General features: G+C 43.5%; 1 protein-coding gene across 4 annotated transcripts in view; it reads left to right on the forward strand.

Annotated features, from left to right (window-relative positions):
- Positions 1-2,198: 2,198 nt before the first annotated feature.
- RNASEH2B (ribonuclease H2 subunit B) overlaps positions 2,199-17,391 on the forward strand; it is a 66,190-nt gene continuing 50,997 nt past the window's right edge. For 2 of the 4 annotated variants that reach the window (XM_084879476.1, XM_084879474.1), the window contains exons 1-3: positions 2,238-2,477; positions 12,473-12,544; positions 16,887-16,994. In XM_084879476.1, coding sequence (XP_084735602.1) covers positions 2,414-2,477; positions 12,473-12,544; positions 16,887-16,994 — 244 coding nt within the window. In that variant the 5' untranslated portion in view covers positions 2,238-2,413. Of the gene's footprint in view, positions 2,478-12,472; positions 12,545-16,886; positions 16,995-17,391 lie in introns of all 4 variants that reach the window. The other 2 variants (XM_084879473.1, XM_084879475.1) reach the window with 2 other exon arrangements.

A 17,391-nucleotide genomic window follows, 5' to 3' on the forward strand; every position in this document is an offset into this window, starting at 1 on the left:
TGCCAGCCTGGTCACCCCTCACTTCCCCCCTTGCCAGCCTAATCATCCCCAACTTCCCCCCTTCTGGCCTGGTTGCCCCAACTGATCCCCTGCCGACCTGGTCACCTCCAACTGTCCCCCTCTGTCAACCTGGTCGTCCCTAACTGCTCCCCCCTGCCAGCCTGGTTGCCCATCACGCCCCCCCCCCCCCCCCCATTGGCCTGGTCACCCCATGAAGCTTGCTAGTTAAGTTGTTTAGTCACCCTTCACTAATCCCCTGTTGGCCTGGTTGTAGGCAGCCATCTTGTGAGGACGTGACAATCAATTTTTGCATATTACCTATTTATTATATAAGATAAAATCAAGTTATCCTTAAACCTTTTGAGAAACTCTCAAAAACATTTTAAGATATAGTTCTAAAATCTGCACTGTTCTCTAAAAACAAATATATCTAATGATTTGTCTGGAGATAATGAGCAAAAATCTATTAGCAAATTTACTAATTAGGGTCATGTCTATGCCTTAATGAAAACATAAAACAATTGCTTATTTGACATAAAATTTCTTTAGCTAACTACCATAAATATTGGCTGCCTGTCAAAAATGATATACACAGATTTCATACGTTTTAAATTTCCTAATAGTGACCCAACCCACACAATATTTTTATATCATGACAGCTGTCATAAAAGCAGGATATCTTGTATATGCATAGGATTTTGATTAATGGACTAATGGTGGGTCCCTGTTTAAAGTCATTAGGCCCTATGTGGTGTTCAGCCAAAACATGCTCAGAGTTGATAATGGTCTTGATTATGATATCCAAATGTTAGAATATAACCAAAATGATCACATTACTGATAACAATGTTATTTCAGCTGCAGATCACAACCTACTACTAGGCTGTGAAATAAATTTAGTCAATGTTATCAGCATGTCTTTTGTGTGACTGCTGGGTCATGCTATAAAATGTATTTCTTGCTGTGGATTACAGTGAAAATATTTTATGCAATACTGGGCTTCTTTTAGGTGTTTAGATGCAACTACTCTTAGTTGATCTACTTTTTCTTTTGGCCACATTTTGATCAAAGTCCTTTTATTACACATTATTACACTCTCTTAGCATTCCTTACTCAGTCCTCAGGGGGAATCCTATTTTACTCCCATCAATGGCATGCAAGGTCCTCACTGCTGCAACCTCATCTCCTACATTGGACCACACAGCCTCATTGCTGTCCTTGAAGGTGCCAAGCTGCAGAGCCTTTGCACTGGCTGTTTCCTGTGCCTGGACCCCTTCCCACGAGGGGGACACCCACTTGACTCCTGACCTTCCTTTCAGCTATGCGCAGATGTTAACTTACTATTGAGCCCACCCTGACTGCTTTATTTAAATTGCAACTGTTCTCATAGTCACAAACCCTATTTCCCTGTTGTATTTCTTTCCTCCACAGTACTGGCCATCTTCTACTGTATTCTAGAATGTATTTATTGTTATATTGTCATGGTTTTAAAAGGGGTAATAGCAATTTCTCTCATATGTTAAGGGAACGTATGTCTCCCTCCTACCCCAGATCCCTAAACCCACCGCCCGGGGCAATTACTGTTTACAACTTCTTGTCTATTCTTCCAGCAATTTTCCATTCACTTACCTTTCCAATTAAACTTTTTTAAAAAGCTTAAGTTCCCCAATTTCCAATTAAACTTTTTTAAAAAGCTTAAGTTACCTTTCCAATTAAACTTTTTTAAAAAGCTTAAGTTCCCCAATTTCATGATCATGACTTTTTAAACATTGCTTTTTAAAATGTCTTAATTTTTAACTCATTACAAAGCCGCCCAAAATAACAAGTTCACACTGTGAGCCTCACATCGTGAAACCTCTTTTGAGTGATGAGGACTCAGCCGATTTGAAGCACACACTCTTTTGACATGAATTCCTATGCAGAATGCAAGATGATCCAGGCACACTGACAACCAAGAGCACAGAGGATTCCGAGGTGGCTGCTGTTGTCCCTGACAGGAACTTGCTCCCCACAATTTCTCCCGGCCAGAGTTCCAGCCCCGGGGTGGCGGGCGTCAGGGCGCGGGGCCCCGGTCCGCTCCCGCGCGGTGGGGTCCTCCGGCCGCGCTACCAGCTGGGAGGGCCCCTGGGCCCGGACCGCGGCGGCCCCGCGCGCTCCCGCGTCCCGTCCCGGAGCGGCCGCCGGCGCCGGAACTGGGCACCTACCGGGCGGGGCCGGGAGGGCGCGGCCGCGGGGCTCGGGCCGCCTCCGCCGGCGCCGAGTTTGAAAAGTTACGGTGACGGCGGCCGGTCCGGAAACGAAACCAAACTCGCCCCCCGGCCGCCTCCGGGGCCGCCAGGCCTGTGCGCCGCGCCCCCGGAACCAGCCCCTCCCGCCATTCCCGCCGCCCCTGGCCGCGCGGGAGGAGCCGGCTCATGGCGCGCCGCGGGGAGCGCGGGGACGGCGGCCGCGCCCGCGAGCACGTGTTCCTGCTTCCAGGTAACCGGCCGCCTCCGGGGCAGCCAGGCCTCCAGCCCGGCCGGAGCGGAGCGGCCGCCGCGGCTCCCCCCGTCCCGCCGCCCCCGCGGGACCCACGGTGCGCGCCCCGTCTCCGGGCCGCGTGCAGACCCGATCGTCTCCCGGAACACCACAGCACAGCCAGCACCGCCCGCTCGGTTTTCAAACCAGAGCCGGAAGCGCCAACCGGACCCCCCTCCCCCCCCGCCCGGTCCTCATTCTGGGGGGGTCCGTGGGCCTCAGGGGGCGGGCGCGTGGGCCTGCGGGGAGCGGCGCGGGGCCGCTGCCGGGGTTTGCTGCGCTCCCGCCGGGGGGCGGGGGGGTGTTCTGCCCTCGGGGTGTGAGCTGGTGCCCCCGGGCAGCGGGCCCCACGGCTGGGCTCCCCCGGGCCGGCAGCCAGGGTCTGGGCGGCCGGTCCGGACTGACCGGGACGGTGAGAGGAGAGAAGCCGGTGGGGAGGGGCCAGGCCGGGGTGGAGAGGTTCCCGGGGGGGTGCAGGCAGGAGCCAGCCCACCTCACCCGCCCTGACCACCGGCCACCGGGCCCGCAGGGGCTGGGGAGGGCCGTCAGTTTCCGCAGGTGATGGGCCCCGTTAAATGGCGGAATAAAAGGAGGTTGGGACTAGGGAGTGAAAGCCAGAAAAGTTTGGCGCTTTTTAGACTATATTGATATGATGGCCTAACATAGAAAATAAGGAAAATACGTTGAGTTTTAGCTCAGCAAATGCTTTAAAGTAATTGCTAATGACGATATAGTTGTCCAGTCATGTAGGTTTTATGGTGGATATTGAAAAAAGTGTCACATGTCAGTTTGTAAGTATTTTTGTGCGTCTAACCTTTTAAACCTTTATAAAGAGGCATAGCATACAGTAAAACCTACCTATTTAAGTGTGCAACTCAATGAGGTTTGCATATGTAACCCTGTAACCGTCCTCCAGGTCATGATGTAGAACTTGTTCAGTGAGCTCCCCGTGTCTGCTGGTAGATACCCCAGGAACCTCTCTGCTGACCTCTGTCACCAGAGGTTCATGTCACCTGCTCAGGTCAGCGTGCGCTCCTCTGTGTCTGGCTGCTTTCACTCAGCATGATGCCTGGAAGATTCATCCATACTGGGTGTAGCAGTTTGTTGGTTGATTTGTGTTTTCATTTCTGTGTATATTTTATTGCATAAATATCCATAATATTTATCTCCTCTACTGTGGATGGACGTTTGGATTTCCAGTGGGTAACTATTGTGAATTACACTTCGGGGATAGAGAGGAATTTGTTTCTGTAGGGTGCAAGACCTGGGAGTAGAATCGCTTGTCCTAGGTATCTGTATGTTCAGTTTTGGTGGCTGCTGCTGAACAGTTTTCCAAAGTGGTTGTACTACTTACATTACGACCAGCGGTGTGTCAGAATTCCTGTTGCTCCACATCCTCATAGAGATTCTTGTGCAGTAAAGCAGTTAATGCAAAACTCAGGTTTTGACAGAGTCTAATGAAGGGCTACCTATACGTACACTGCTTTACGTTGGAAAAATCCTCCTCTTCTCACTTTTTAAAAAATATATATATTTTATTGATTTTTTACAGAGAGGAAGGGAGAGGGAGAGTTAGAAACATTGATGAGAGAGAAACGCCGATCAGCTGCCTCCTGCACACCTCCCACTCGGGATGTGCCCACAATCAAGGTACATAGCCCTGGACCGGAATCGAACCCGGGACCCTTGAGTCCACAGGCCAGTGCTCTATCCACTGAGCCAAACTGGTTAGAGCTCTTCTCACTTTTGTTACATCAATTCAATGAGATGTTTCAAATCAAATGCATTATTTTTATTCAGAGACACACAATGGCTGAGGATAATTTAAGTTTCTTATTTTCTGTTTAATCAGTATTGACATTCATTCTTAAAGTCTGTTTGTATCTTCATTATATTAAACACAAGACCTTCAGAAAAATTAGTATGTCTACTGCTGGGGCTGTGAGAATGATTTCAGTCCTGTTCCTGTTCAAAACTAAACTCACTGGAGGAGGCGGAGGCAATTGTTCAGGAACTGATAGAAGGAACTGTCAGACCAGCAGGTTTTGTAACACAGCTCAGCTTCCTGCCGATGTAATTCTTCTAGCCGGCCTGTAGTGCCACCTGCAGGCTCTGAGGGCATGGACACTGGTGCTTGTAATGACTGCAGTGCCACAGTGCTGCTCAAACGGGAGGATGTCTCACAGGTGAGCTGACCCACCTCCAGAGCTCCTGATTCAGTGGGTCTGGAATGGCCTGACAGTGTGCATGTCTAACAGGATCCCACGGGGTGCTGCTGGGCAGTGCGACCAGCCCTGGAGTGCTGGACTGGGGGAGAGGAATGGCCATCTTGAGGTTTCTCTCGTTAGAGTGGGCCAGAATGTGCATGGTCAGGGCAGTGCATGTAAGCACAGGGTATGCCATGTACTAGTATTGGTTAGGAAATCAGCTCCAGTAACTTATGCATTTGAAAGGAGGAGGCTGTACCCTTGTCTGAGTGAGAGCCATAGCTACAGTAAAGTTGGGCCCTTCATAAAAGAAACGAAGACTGTATGAAAATTTTCAAAAGTATTTGATGGAAACAGTCTGTACTAAGTTTTAGAAAACTTCTGGCAGAAGAATTTGAAGCATTTATTCTACATACTGAAAAGTGAGCAAATTAATCATCAGACCAACAGAACTTTAGAGATCTATCCACGAGACAAATGTACAGGCACCAAAACTGAGATGCCTCTTTCCCCCCAACACTTAATTTACTTCATTTATCGTAGGGGTGTCGAACTCAATCAGAGAAGGGGCCAAAATCTAAAATCCAGCCTAAATTGCGGGCCGAATGGTTTACTGAACAGTCATAAACTGACAATGTCATAAACTGACAGCGGAGTGCAGTGATGACAGCGCGGTGCGGGCCACATTGCAAGGCCTGGCGGGCTGGATTTGGCCCGCGGGCCTTGTGTTTGACACGTGATTTATCGAGTTGCCTACCATAGTATTGTGTTACATGTTGAGGGTAAATGTAGAAGTACTATTTAGGTATCTTTGCCTCTCATTTTCCTGAAGAAGTAGATTATTCTTTCCTCCCTCCCCCACCAGCAAAAAAGAAAAAAAGAAAGAAAAAAAAAGCTGGAACTTAGGAGGGATACTTGGGAGGTAATCAGACTTGGAGTCTTGATTTTCATAGGCTGGTGAAGACTGAATTGCCTTCCTTTTCAGCAGAGTAAGCATTTCTTGTAGTTTAGGATGGTCTTAAACATTTCTCAAACTAGTGTACGTATTTGCTATTTCAGTTACTATGAGTTCTACTTTTTGGAATATAGCAAATATTTTAAATATTTCTCTTGAGTCCAAGTTTTGTACGCTTGTCAGTTCTATTAAGTTTGAGTGGATTCTAGTGTGGAAGGCCAGCTGGGAGCAGATCACTAAGTGTGGGATAGAAGACTGTGTTGATGTTAATGTGTCTGAACCCTGTTACTTAGCCATCTCCAAGGAAATGTTAAAGCATTGAGAAGCCCTAATGTGAGGGGGTAAAGCAAGGACAGAAATGATGTCAGGACCAGTTAAGAAACTCATTCGGGTCTACTTCAGCTGAAAAGATCCTTTAACCAGCCCTCTGATTAAACTGGACTTCAACCACAGACAAGTTTTACAATAAAGTAATTCCCCTTTACTGCATTTCCTGCATATACGTGTTAAAAAGCATTCTGGGAAGAGTAATATTATTTATTTCCTCACAGCCATCATAAGTAATGCCAGTTTTTTGTTTTTTGGGGGCGGGGAGGGGAGAGGGGGCAGGTGGGGTGTAGATGAGAATTCCCAGCTTGCTCGCCTACCTTAGACACTCCAAGTGTAGCAAGGAGTCTGTCATGTGAGGCACCACAACAATCACAAACAATGACAGGCCTCTCCAGAGGAATGCAAAGATAGGTTTGAAAGCATTGTGTGAATGAAACCTTAGAACTATGTTCTTAATTTAAAACTTAAAGAGAAATAAACTTTAAAAGAAAAAAAAAAACATTTTTCTGTTTAAAGATGGAGAAAATTCATTTCAGTGCTATTACTGATTAGAGTCTTATAGTTTGTGGTGTTTTTTTTAAAATCCTCACCCAAGGATATTTTTCCATTGATTTTTAGAGAGAGTGGAAAGGAGGGAAAAGGGGAGAGAGAGAGAGAGGAGAGAACACAGATATGAACGAGACACGTGCATTGGTAGTCTCCCTCATGTGCTCCCATCGGGGATTGAATTTGCATCATGCCCTTGACTGGGAAACGAACCCTTGACTCTTCAGTCTTCAGGCCGATGTTCTAACCACCGATCAACCCAGCTAGGACATATAGCTTTGTAATAAGCCCCCCAAACCTCTTGTTTGATAAAAAGTAAAAATATGTGTTGAAAGAATAATTACTATATATCTAAATGACTTTTCAGTGACCCTCAAACAAACAAAACACTAAAAACGCATTTTCCCTCCTTAAGTGCACATGGTTAGTCTCAGAAAGAATATTTAAGCAGGTTTTTTGTTCTTTGTCAAACTGTTTGCAGGTATGTCTGTTTGTGTTTAGAAATACACCTTGTGGGCTGAAAGTTTCCTTGCTTTCAGAAGAGCTTATTCACAGAGGAACCTGCACTTAGTTTGGCTCGCCTTGGGGGGAGGTGGGAAGAGGAGATAGGGAGGCGTGGGGAGATCTGGCCAGTACAAGTGCTGATTTTAGACAACCTCTGAATAAGCTCAGCTTCTGGGAAAATATGACATTTACTGAATAGTGGTCTGTAGGCCTTCAGCAGTGGGAGTCTCTGAGTTTTCTAGCATGGAGCATATGTGATATTTTCCGCACAAATACTGAGCCTGGCTTTGCCTTTATGAAAAGTTTTTTGGTGGGAACCAGACTGACCTCTCTCATATGGCCACTGGATCTGCTCCCCTTGTATTTGAGCACGTTCTGGAGTGGATGGCCTTAAGTGTTTGCCAGCTGGTGTAATTAGGCTGTTTCCGGAGCCTGATCTTGCCCTGCTAGAAATTGTTCCAATGACCAAGTACGTTTTATGTTAATCAGCTTAACAATAACCCACAACCTTCGGATCAACTCCAAGTACGTTTTATAAGAACTTGTGAGTCCCGCATGTTTATCCTCCAGGGCAGAAGAGAAATCATAAAAGCAAAGTAAGCAACGTTCACAATTTTTCATTTGAAAAGCAGAATGGGAGCTACATGGATTTTCCTAAGAAACAAACAACTCACCAGTGTTCTTTAAAGCCTGACTATAAAAACACACACCTAAAACTAGATTTTGCTATTGACTAGCTTATGTTCTTGGAGAAATTATGTTCTCAGTGTCAAGCCTCAATTTCCTCATCTCTACATTGGGGAGAACAGTACCAGTCTCATGGGTTTGCTAGCTGTTGGTTTGAGTTTCACAGAAGCTCTTTTTTTGTGCCCCAAGTTCTTAGCCTGGGGTCTGGGACAGAGTAGGCATTTAATAAACATTTATTGAAAGAATAAATGCCTCACACTTAATTTCTTCCTGCAGTGTTCTTTGCTTACACTGTCCTTTTTCTTCTTTCACCTCTATCCAAATTCTACTCTTTCTCAAAGGCTTGCTTCATCTTTAGTTCCTGTGAAGATAATCCATTTGCCCCAACCCAACTTCTTTGTCTTTTAATATCCTTGACTTTGTGTCTGCTTGGACCCCTACCTGCCAACTCTCTTTGTGTTCTCTACCTGCCAAATGCCTGTTTATTCTTTACTGGTAAGCAAATGCAAATGTCACCTCTTCCAGGAAGCCTGCCCTCTTGGCCTTTTCTGTTAGTGTGCAAGTTCATGGTACCTCTGCCGTCACCTATACACACTTCCTCCTGATTACTCAATTCACTTTTGTATAAATATGTATTGAATGCCCAATACATGCCAGTGGTTGGGGAAAATCCAGGTCTATTCTCCCTGAGTAGCCATTTTAGCTTCTTAGTGGTGGAGCCTTAAGCTTCAGAGCCCCAAATTGCTCAGTGCCTCTGAAACTAGAGCATGCTCCTTAGGACTCTCAGCCTTTTTGTTCCGAGATCCTCTATATTTGATTTTAAAATACCTTTAAAAGTGACTTTCTTTTCTAGGTTTCTGTCTGCTAAAGTAGCCCATTCTACCTGGTAAAAGGGTCAGACCTGATGCCTGTTCTGTTATCTGCCTCTGAAACAAGGAGGACCCAGGCCGGCTGAGGTGTCTCTGGCCAGAGCTGATTTCCCTGCAGGGGCCTCAAGTCCCAGCAACGTTTGGTGAAGCTCTGCCACGATCAGTTGCTCAGTTTTGACTAGTTATCTCTTCATTTACACATTTTCTCCCATATATTTTTATTAAATTTTTATTAGAATAGCAATACTCAGTAAAGAAATTTTAGTAATGCTATATATATATATATATACACACACACATACACATACACACACACACACACACACATATTTATGAAAGAATTTGTCCATCATTTTACCACCTAGAAATAACAATTTGGAAATATATTTTTCTAATCTTTTTATGTTGTATGAAATGTATCACAGAAGGAATTACATGTTCTTAATTTTTCTTTTTGGATATTTGTATTTCTGCCTCCGTTTCACTATTTACTCTTTCTACTTATTTACTATAACACTCACTAAAATTCTCAGGGGTATTGGGGTTTTACCAGAGTGTTATATAGTTTTATTTGCTGTATCTAATCATGGAATTAGAGAAATACATTTAAGTTGGTTTAATGGAGAGGTAAAGGACTGAGATATTTTTTTCTTAATTTTAGGAAAGATAGAAACTCACATAGCCAATATTAACAAAATTGAGAAAGATTTGTAGGTCATACTTTTTGCATTCAAAAGGCATATTATGAATTTATTTATATTGTAACAAATATACCACATAAGCATTGCCTTCACAGAGTAGACTACATATTTAGTATGGGTTATTTTTAAGAGTGGGTTGAGACTGAAAATACAAATAGATGCAAAACAGGGAAAGATAAATTCACAGAGCCATAGTGGACACATGGCAAGCTAGAGTGTTTTGAAAGGCATTTGAGGTTAAATTTATTTAGGACAACCATGGCTTCCTGCAGACAGCCCTTGGAATAAATACGATGCCAGTTTGAATTCACCATGAGTCTGAATAGTGTTTCTCTAATATGTGGCCAGTGAGTCCTGATTGTGTTACAAAACCTGACTTAACACTTTGTTAGGAGTTCCACAGTGGGATCAACATATTCCTTGAAGAGCCAGCTGTGTGTTGGGGCAGGGTTTGGGGGGTGGGTGTTGGAGAGACATCTGGAACTCAGGTGTTGCAGCACCAGGCCCAGGGTTTTGCCTCTCTGAGCATTAACACGAACTCCCTCTGTTTAGTGGGAATCTGGTTGCACACTGCACCCACACTTCAAATCTCCTGCTGTCTGCTGGGAGAAGCTGCCCCTCTTCTTTTAATCTAGTTTTAACCTTTTTAAAACAGCCTTCTGCACCCTGTACCCCATTACCTGTATCCAGGGAGGAGCAAACTCCACTGCAAGCACAAGGTGGGAGAGCGGGCAGAAGACCTATGCAAGAGTAGAGAGTGCTTTCCTGGAAGAGTGGGAGTAGACAGCACAGCAGACAGCCCTGCCCTCCGTTAGTTACCGGTGTGACTGAGCTCTGGTCAAAAGCTTGAGCCACTTAACGACCAGGCCTGTTTCCATCCAGCATTCTGAGTTTCTCAGTTATTGGTGATTTCTTTGGGTGACATACAGTTATGGAAGAGATTTATTTGTAGGGAGAATTTTATTTTGGTTGTAATTCATACTCATTTAGCCAGGGTTTATGTAAGTTTTAGGAAGCCCATCCTCTAGCTCTTATACTCTTACAATGCGCTTGGGTGTAAGTTATTGTATTTGACCTTGGGAAGTAATCAAGGCAGACTTTATTGTCACCATTCTACAAGACTCACAGAAGTCAAACAATCTGTCCAACATCAATAGGAATTAGTGGCATAGGCTGTTGGCTCTTCTGTGTCCTCCTGAGCTCCTATGTGCCAAAGACCACTCTGCAGAATGGAAGGTGTAGTTGCCACTGTTGGAGAGGAGGGAAGATTAGATTAGGGTTAGGGTTCCCTCTGTTTAATGACCAGGGACTGGGCACACCTTTCCCGGAGCCAGCCTCGGTTGTTATTGACATTCCAGGCAGGCCCGTCCTTTCTACCTGTTCAGAATTTTCCTGCTTCCCAGATATTTCAAGGCCTTCGTGACATCTCTATATATTGCTGGTCTTTGTGGCTCTCAGTTGGCTGCAAACCTGAAGTTTTTCATCAGCTCATTTTCTGACTGTATAGGGCAGGGGAGGGAAACCTTTTTTCTGCCAAGGACCGTTTGGATATTTATAACATCATTCATGGGCCATACAGAATGATCAGCTTAAAAATTAGCCTGCTGCATATTGTCAAACATCTAATTAACTTACCCTTAATGCCTTGGTAGGGGCAGACCAAATGATTTTGTGGGCCTTAACTGTCCCTCAGACGTTCCCTACCCCAGTATAGGGCATTCCTAGAAACAAGGCTGTTGATCTATTGATAGGGACAGCCCTGGAAGAATGGAGATTTTATCATCTATGGTCTTGGTTAAGGTCAGTTTTTATTTTTTCTTCAAAGCTTCAGAATAAAAAGATATTCTTAGATGAACCAATTACTTGGGAATTTTTATTCTAGTTTATGCCTTTCTCTAGCTTTCTTGGTTTGCCTCTTGTCATGTTTGAGAAAGTTGAGAGCTTCAAAGTCAGGAAAATGACTCAGGCCATGTGGCAGTGCGAACATCTTAGGAAGAGGAGGCATAGACTGAAATTAATATTTCTGGAAGTGGGCCTAACAAAAGCCTATACAATAATTATTGTTATGTCCATTTTATAAATGAAACGACTGAGGCACGGAAAGGTTGGAATCTGCTGAGTAAGGAGGAAAGCAGGGATTAGATTGTGCATCTGTCTGGTTCTAGATCTTGTGTACTTCCTATGCTGATATCAAAGAAACAGGCATCAGCTCAAAGGAGGCCCCTTCTTTCTACACTTCCATTCTCTCTCATTATTCTAAAAGCAGATTTTTTTCTTTCCTAATTAATGCAGGTTAAAGTTAGAAAAAAGATGGAGCTTCCAAGTCTGGAGGGATGACCCAGGATTTCCCAAATTTAAATGAAAATTAAAAGCTCTTTCATAGAGCCTTTAATTTATAGTCATAGGTAATTTTGTGTGTCTAAGGCCAGGTATAGACCAAGAAGTGTATCAGAAGTATTATAGCAATCTTGAGTTCTTTTTTATACTAAGCATTCAAAATCTGGTAGGGTTAAATTCATAAAAGTAATGAAAACATTGACAAAGATGGCCAAAATCAACTTTTTCAGACTCTTGATATTGCTTCCTCCAATAATAGGAACATTTATTCAAGAAAAACTGCTGAATCTCATTAAACAGGATTTGTGGCATATAACTTGAACTTACTCAGGTCTGCAGTGGCCTTGAAAACCAGCAGCTTTGAAAACATGGTATTACTTGTAAAAACCAGCTGCCTTGCAACCACTGGATGGGGCAGCCTTGCTTGGAACTCTTCAAGAAAAGTCCCATTCTCAGATCATGTCCCTGTTTGACCCGTCTCACAGCTCACTAGAAAAGCCCCATTCACAGGACAGTGCTATCATTTGGCCCTCCTTGGAGCTCAGAATTTGCTCTGCAGAAAAAGCCCTGTCCCTAGGGCCTTTGCCAAAAAAATCAGTGGCAATTGTTTAACATATCAGCTGCTGAGAGGACAATACTTAAAAGGAAGATAAGGCAGTATTACTAAATATAAATAAGTAATTGCTCCTAAGCAATAGAATTGAGTTATAAATAATAGAAAGAAAAATCATATAAATAGAAGAAACAAAATCAGGGTGAAGTACATTAGAAGAACAAAAAGCAAATATCTTAATTTTACAGATTCACCATTTCTTTTCAGAATATTTAAAAGATGCCTCCAAGAAGATGAAAAGTGGGCTTATGTTTGTAAAATTGGTTAACCCATGTTCAGGTAAGCTCCCTTTCCCTTCCCTGCATTAATAGTAACTTGAATTTTTTTTTACATTGTGGCTAAAAAATGTATGTACTTATTTGCCTTTGTATTTGGTTCTATTATAACTGAATAGCTTTTTAATGTAAAATGGCATTACCTGGTGACCAAAGTAAGCTATTGACATTATCAGTCTTCTCTAGATGATTCACTGGACCTAAACATTTTTTATTTATCCTTATAATTTTAATCCATAGACCTGTTTATCAGAAATGATGGCAAAACATAGTAACATATTTGATTTCTTTCTGAAAACAGGTTAATTTTCTTTGGCTTACCTAAGCCAGCTTTTCTTAGAGTAGTTAGCCTCCTATTCAGTAAAATATATAGGGGTTAAAAAAAGGCTTAGATTATGAGTGTTTCAGTTTTAGCTGTACATTCTTTATTTGGTTCTGACCAGAAAATAGTATTTTTTTTTTTTTTCCTGTCAAGGGTTGGTTTTTTGGTAGCAAAACCATTGTGTATTATAGGGATACATATTTTATCAGAAACAATTTTATTTTAACTATAGTCAGTGTATTTTCTATTTTATCTTAAAATATTTAGGCAAAAATATTAAACTATATAATAGATATGCAGTAAAATTGACCATGTTATTTATCTCTATATGGAATTTTTATATAAGATTTACATTAAAAAGTTATTGTTAATTTTATAATGTTTGAGTAGATGCCTGATAGTAAATCAAAGGATTCTCCTAGTTACTATAATCTATACCAGTGTTTCCCAAACTTTTAACATATTGATATGTGTACCCCTTCTATAATTTTTGTAACGCTGAGTATCCCTCGTACTCATGAGAACGTAGAATTAGGCGCAGCTAAGCACGGTGCAGTGCATATCCCCACCAAACTCCAGTGCAACGCGTACCCCCACCAAACTCTTCCCGTACCCCTGAGGGTACTCGTACCACACTTTGGGAAACACTGATCTATATTATAAAAAGCCAGGGTCGTAACATCCACAACGACCAGAGGCTTGACTGAAAGCCAGGCTGCTCACATAGCAGGCGAGCAGGCTGAACTGCTATGTTCAAGCCGCTGGGGGTTGGGGGAGTCAAGAGGGGGAGGAGAGAGAGAGAGAGAGAGAGAGAGAGAGAGAGAGAGAGAGAGAGAGAGAGAGAGAGAGAGAGAGAGAGAAAGTGGTGCTATCAGCAGTGGCAGCGGCTGCTGGCAAGGCCCGGAGAGAGAGGCAGGGTGATCAGACCCTACTCCTCTCTCCGGGCCTCACCAGCAGCCAAGCCTATCTCTCTCTCCCAGAGTCAACAGTTCAGTCCTCTCACCAGCAGCCTGGACCAAATACCAGGCTGCGCATGCAGCAGGTGAGCAGGCTGAACTGCTCACTTCTCAGAGAGGGAGAAAGAGGCGGGGCTGATCAGCAATACCAGTACTTGCTGGCGAGGCTGGAGAAAGAAGCAGGTGATCATACTTTGCTTATTTCTCTCAGCCTTGCCAGCAACCAAGTCTCTATCTCTCTCTCAGAGGTCAGCAGTTCAGCCCGCTGGCCAGCAGCCTGGGGCAGCTGCTGATCAGCCCTGCCTCTATGATTAGGCCCGGAGATAGGCCTGGAGATGCTGACTGGCATAGAAACCTACCAATCAGAACCAAATCTGGGTGACTAGCGAGGAGCCAATGGCTGCCTAGGAGGTGAAGCTTTTGACGTTGACTAGCATAGAAACTGACCAATCAGAACCAAATCTGGGTGAACTGCAAAGGCAGAACCTAAGGTGGGGACTGAGGAGGGGTTTTAAGGGCAACAGCTGTTTGGTGTAAGGAGTAAGAAAGTAATTCAATTTTTTTAATGACTGGTTTGGCAGTATAGTGCATATAGCTGGCTTATCAGTCCAGATATAGGAATTATGTTTTTGTCTGCCAAGAGCATCTCCTCCTGCTGAAAAAGGCTTTACCTCCCATTTAAGCAATCCTATCCTCTATAATCTATCTATACCAATAAAAGGGTAGTAATATGCTCATTAGACTGGGTCGACTGTCCGTCTTCCAGACGTCCGACTTCCTTCCAGACAAAGCTATGGTGGTGGGTGCCAAGGCAGAAGCAGTCAGGGGCAATCAGGCTGGCAGGGGAGGGCACTTGGAGGCAAGATCAGGCTTGCAGGGGAGGGCAGTTAGGGGCGAGATCAGACTGGCAGGGAAGGGCAGTTAGGGGCGATCAGACAGGCAGGCAAAGGCAGTTAGGGGTGATCAGGAAGGCAAGCAAAGGGGTTAGGGGCAATCAGGCAGGTAGGTAGGCAAGTGGTTAGAAGCCAGTTGTCCCGGATTGTGAGAGGGATGCCCCAGATTGCAGAAGGTGCAGGTGGGGCTGAGGAACCCATCTTCATGCATGAATTTTGTGCACTGGGCCTCTAGTACTGAATACAAAAGTAAAAGAAAGGGAAAACCAGTGGGTAGTACTTTGCTATTGTTATTGTTGTTGGGAAAAGTATAAGGTAGAAGCAACAAGAAAAAAATTTCTGGCTTCCTCCAGTTTTCTTTTCTTCTCAAAATGAAATTGAATATAATTTGTCCTCTATGCATAAGTTGAGATGAGAAATCTTTTTTTCAAGGGATGTTTTAGATAGTAGCAAAGTTCTAAAGCATTTAATAAAAGTAAAGGTTCAGAAATGTCAGGTTTCTTGTAAAATTTCTTTTGTTGTATAAATGTCCATAGACAACAGACATTTGAACAAATGTTTGTATTTGCTGCATTGACTAGGGAAAAAGTAAAGGCTAAGACTTGTTGAGCATTTATTCTGTGCTAAGTACTGTACTGTTTTAAGAACTTTGCATGTATTACCTTTTCAATCCTCATAAAAAACCCTGTGAGGTAGGTTCACTGTTGCTCTCATTTAACCGATATGGAAACAGTGGTGCAGGAGGGTTTACATCATTTAACCAAGGGCACAGGCCCAGCATGTGACAGAGATAGATTCAAAGTCCTTGATTTTTTTGTGTTTAGAAAAAAAATTCATGAATTAAAGGGCCTTTGCTTTTCTCACTTAGAGCTGGCCTTCAGGGTCGGCAGGCTCAGTCCCTCTCTTGGTCCCTGTGTGTGATAAGACACATGCTGCCCTGGAGTCTGGGACCAATGTGTCAGTTCAGTTCATGTGCTTGAACCATTTAGATTTGGGTAGTTTGAGAATGGGTTTTTCTTCCTGGTCTGATGGAAGATTCAGTAAGAGACTGTGTAACAGTTTAAGATAAATAATTTGCCTTTTATTATTTACTAGAGGCCTGGTTCACGAAATTTGTGCTTTCGGGGGAGGGGTGTCCCTCAGCCTGGCCTGTGCCCTCTCAGAGTCCAGGAGGAGCCCTCGGGGATGTCCGTCAGCCAGCTGAGATAGGGGCGGGCCTAAACCATCAGTTGGACATCCTTAGTGTTGTTGCTCTCGCCAACAGTGAGCCCAGGGGGCAGTTCCTGTGTTGAGTGTCTGCCCCCTGGTGGTTAGTATGCAGCATAGCAACTGGTCGTTCTGCCATTCAGTCAATTTGCGTATTAGCCTTTTATTATATAGGATTTGTTTTGCCAGTCAATATGCATATTAGCCTTTTATTATATAGGATTTGTTTAAGTTCAATGAGGATAATAAGGCTAGAAAACAAGCATGCTATTTAATAAAGAGGGAATATGTAAATTGACCATCACGCCATCAAAATGATATCAGCGCCTACAGTAGAGGCCGAGTTCCCCTAAGGAGCCTTAACGAGAAATCAGCAGGGACCTAAAGCTGCATAGTGCTTGGCTAGAACAGGGGACCTGAGTCTGCGCCCCTTACCCAGTGGGCCTTGACAGGGAACCTCAGGCTGCACCCCCTACCAGACAGGGTTTGATGGGGGACCTGAGATTGTGCTCCCTGCCCGGCGGGGCTTGACAAGGGTGAGACTGGCCAGGTCTGGATCTCACTCAATGGTGTGGGGCTGGCTGAATCTGGGTATAGCGTGATTTTGAGGTGCGCCCCAGAGTCTAACAGGAGGAAGATTTTCATATACATTTTACTAGTTTTCTTTCATCTCTGACACTTCTATTATAGATAAAGGGCAAATAGCAATATTAAAATATTTCCTCTAACTAATCCCCTTTTAATGTGCATGAATTTCTTGCACTGGGCCACTAGTTTGTATATAATAGTGTAAGCTTTCCTTGGAGACAGTTTGTATAGAATATATGTCTATGTATGTTTATATTGGGAACATTTCTCAGAACAATTGCATAGTCTTGATTTTTTTTTTTTTTTTTTTTTTTGTGTGTGTGTGTGTGTGTGTGTGTGTGTGTGTGAAAACATGGAAATAAAAAACATTTGTCTTAACAGGGGAAGGAGCCCTTTACTTATTCGATATGTGTCTACAAAAACTGTTTGAAATAAAAGTTTTCAAGGAAAAACACCATTCTTGGTTTATAAATCAATCAGTTCAATCAGGTAAGTGACTAGTGTATATATTTCCATTAACTAAACAATATACTTTAGCTTTTCCATTCTTCACAGGCGAACAAGTCTGTCCTCCTGGTTTGGAGGCTGGTCAGTGGTTGTTTTCTTCCTTGGCACCAGAGCAGGGTTTAATCAAGGAGAAAGGAAAGATAATTTGAGCAAGTTATTTCAATACCTATGTATTTAAGTGGTAGGAATTTTGACCCAACGAATTTAAACACAGACATCTTTTCAGAAGATAGGTGACCTTTGTACGATGGAGTTCACATTATCTTGACCAGAAACTCTTTGCTCTTCTCAGCCACATTTGTGGCTTTTCAAATTTTTAACATCTTATTTTCTTGAAAATGGATACTGATATAGTTTCTAAAATAGAATAGAATCTAAC

Source organism: Pipistrellus hanaki (assembly GCF_964339955.1).
Source record: "Pipistrellus hanaki genome assembly, chromosome: 3".
In the NCBI taxonomy this organism is placed as follows: Eukaryota; Metazoa; Chordata; class Mammalia; order Chiroptera; family Vespertilionidae; genus Pipistrellus; species Pipistrellus hanaki.